At 34.1% G+C, this 2561-nt stretch overlaps 1 protein-coding gene across 1 annotated transcript; it reads right to left on the reverse strand.

The window, feature by feature from the left end:
* Positions 1–764: 764 nt before the first annotated feature.
* LOC110444317 lies at positions 765–2297 on the reverse strand. Its single transcript, XM_021488706.1, has 3 exons — positions 1922–2297; positions 1341–1471; positions 765–848 (listed from the first exon to the last, which is right to left on the reverse strand). The coding sequence occupies exons 1-3, from the start codon at positions 2022–2024 to the stop codon at positions 780–782; spliced, it is 303 nt and encodes a 100-aa protein (XP_021344381.1). The 5' UTR covers positions 2025–2297; the 3' UTR covers positions 765–779.
* Positions 2298–2561: the final 264 nt, after the last annotated feature.

Here is a 2561-nt window from a genome sequence, read left to right on the forward strand (position 1 = left end):
GTACCAATACTGAGACCAAAAATAAAATATAGGTGTATTTCAGGTGTTTTCTTACACATGCTAGAAACAAAAGGAAAATGTTCAAAATCCCATATTAAAACATCATAGCATTGTAAATTTGGTTGTGATACATGCTAATCGGAAGTTTCTCATTTTTGTTACTGAAATGATTTTGTCTGCTGACCATTTCATCAGAAAAATATTGATCTGGAATGAATCAAAACTCACAAACCAGATTAACAGGAGATCACTGTGTTTGATATCTTGATGATAACTCTATATAAACATTGGAAGTAAACAAAACCTGCTATGAAACATTAGTGTACCATTTTTCCTTTGCTGTACTTGTATGTAAACAGCAATGTGCTATTTATAGTCATGTTTGGTTAATATTTAATTATTCAGGGGGAAGCGGGAGGTGGAAGGGGTAAAAGTCTGACAATGCCGATAGTTAACCAACCAAAGGTTTTAGTCTAAAAAACGATACCAAGTCAAAAATTAGGATTTTGTGACAGGAGTGTAAAATCCTTGCAAGAAAATTGTTTGTAAAATTTTCAATAATAAGGGCTCACAATGACCCTGTGGTTGGGATCAATGAGGATAACACTAATTAGGTGCAAGACTTGACACAATAATCTTTCATTTTTTTTTATTATTATTATTATTACCTAATGGAATATATCACATCCCTTATACAATGGATTTTCAATAAATCATAAAATCTGTAGTTCGATATATATATTTTATTCTTATTTTGGTTTTCCTGACACCAGACAACCTTACCTCACATAATGCTCAATGAGGCCATTGTTCTTGTCTGGGTTGGAATACATGATCTCCATTCCTACCTAAACAAACAAACAATAAAGGCCCTGTATTACACACTGCCCTTTTTCATGTTGTTTAAAACAATGAAGGTTGTACTGTATACTGGAACGATACATTTGATCAATATGCCATGTGGTGAACATTTTCAAAAGGTTAGTATGAAGGTCCTGGTTTTAAATGGAACTTTTTTTGGAAGAAATAAGACAGGTGTTCTTACTTTAGATATATTTATTGCCTTATTTGAAGTAGGCCATACTATTATGATGCTTTATTTTCCTGAATATTTTATAAAATATTAGATGACTTGCAATGTAATTTTGCAAATGTCAAACTAAATCACACTTAAACAAGATGGGATACATTTTTATGTACAATGTGCATGTCAAGATTGGATTATGTGTTTATACAACTTTCTCTAAACATGGTATGTGCAAAGAGTTGATGTAAGAGATGATAACCAAAAGACATGAGGATAGAATTTGTGGTAATTGTTCCACAGTTTAGAGACTGACCTTCCACAGAGATATAGCAGAGTGAGTTGGGTCATCGCCAAGGAGACGGAGCACAGTAAGACTGTTTGTCCAAGCGTGTGCCAGGAGGTAGTCCCTGAGAACGGTCACCAGGTAAGGCTGTAGCAGACTGCCTGTAGATTGCAAAGATGTTACTACTAGTACGTTATTACCTTTAAATTTACAAATGACAAAATCAAAAAGTTTAAACTACAATTTTAAATTATTTATTTGTACACTCATAAGTCAAACCACATTCATTCCTCACAAAGTGGTAGGATTGATACATGGCTGGGATACTGGACCACTTTATATAAGAATATAAAAAGAGAAATTGTGGTATCTGTTCCAAACACCAGCTAAATATATTCAATCATTAGATTTTCATATTATTTTTTTTGAATTGTTCTTCCATTGTCATTTGATTTATTAGCAAAAGGAACATTAACAGCTGTAATAATTGTGTCACCTGCACATATTTTTGTGAAATATTTATTTTCATGATCTTTCTTAATTAACATAAACAGATATCTTTGTCTGAGGAGGTCTGTATCGTGACTACATGCTACCACACAGGGCCTTACTCTCGTCATTCTGATTCTGGATGTTGAGGGCCAAGGACTTGAACCACTCCACAGCCGTTGACTCTGTCTGGTCTGCATATACCAAGGTCTCACTGTCGTGCATCAGTAGTTCACACACATCCTTCTGCAGTAAAGAATGTTAAGTACAAAAAAAAATATAAACAGTTTATTCAGATAATGCAATAAAAGGCCAAATGGCCTGCATTGCTCATTCCACAGTATTAGATTAGAGCGCTATCTAGATTAGAGTGCTCATTCTTATTCAATGCTGTTGGCAAACACATGACATCTCCCATATCTTGACCATCAAAATAGCTCACGGCCAAATATTTAAACAAACATGAGAGCAGGCAAGCTAACAATACAGGCTGTACACATGTTTATCATTTCTGTGAAAATTAAAGGTCTTTATTGGAAGATTTTAATCAAAACAAGCTACATACATGTACATGTCAACTCCCTAGCCATCTTCTGAGAGGTATTCCCTCTGAGCAAACTCCCAAAGGGAATATAAATTATATGTGAAACTTTTACATTATTTCTAAATTAAGTTCAATGGTGCTGGGAAATATTTTATCAATTCTTATCCCATTTTATTTACAAGGAGGTGCGAATTGCCACTCCCCTTACTTTAGTGACC

Source organism: Mizuhopecten yessoensis, unplaced genomic scaffold (genome assembly GCF_002113885.1).
Source record: "Mizuhopecten yessoensis strain PY_sf001 unplaced genomic scaffold, ASM211388v2 hete_36092860, whole genome shotgun sequence".
NCBI lineage: Eukaryota > Metazoa > Mollusca > Bivalvia > Pectinida > Pectinidae > Mizuhopecten > Mizuhopecten yessoensis.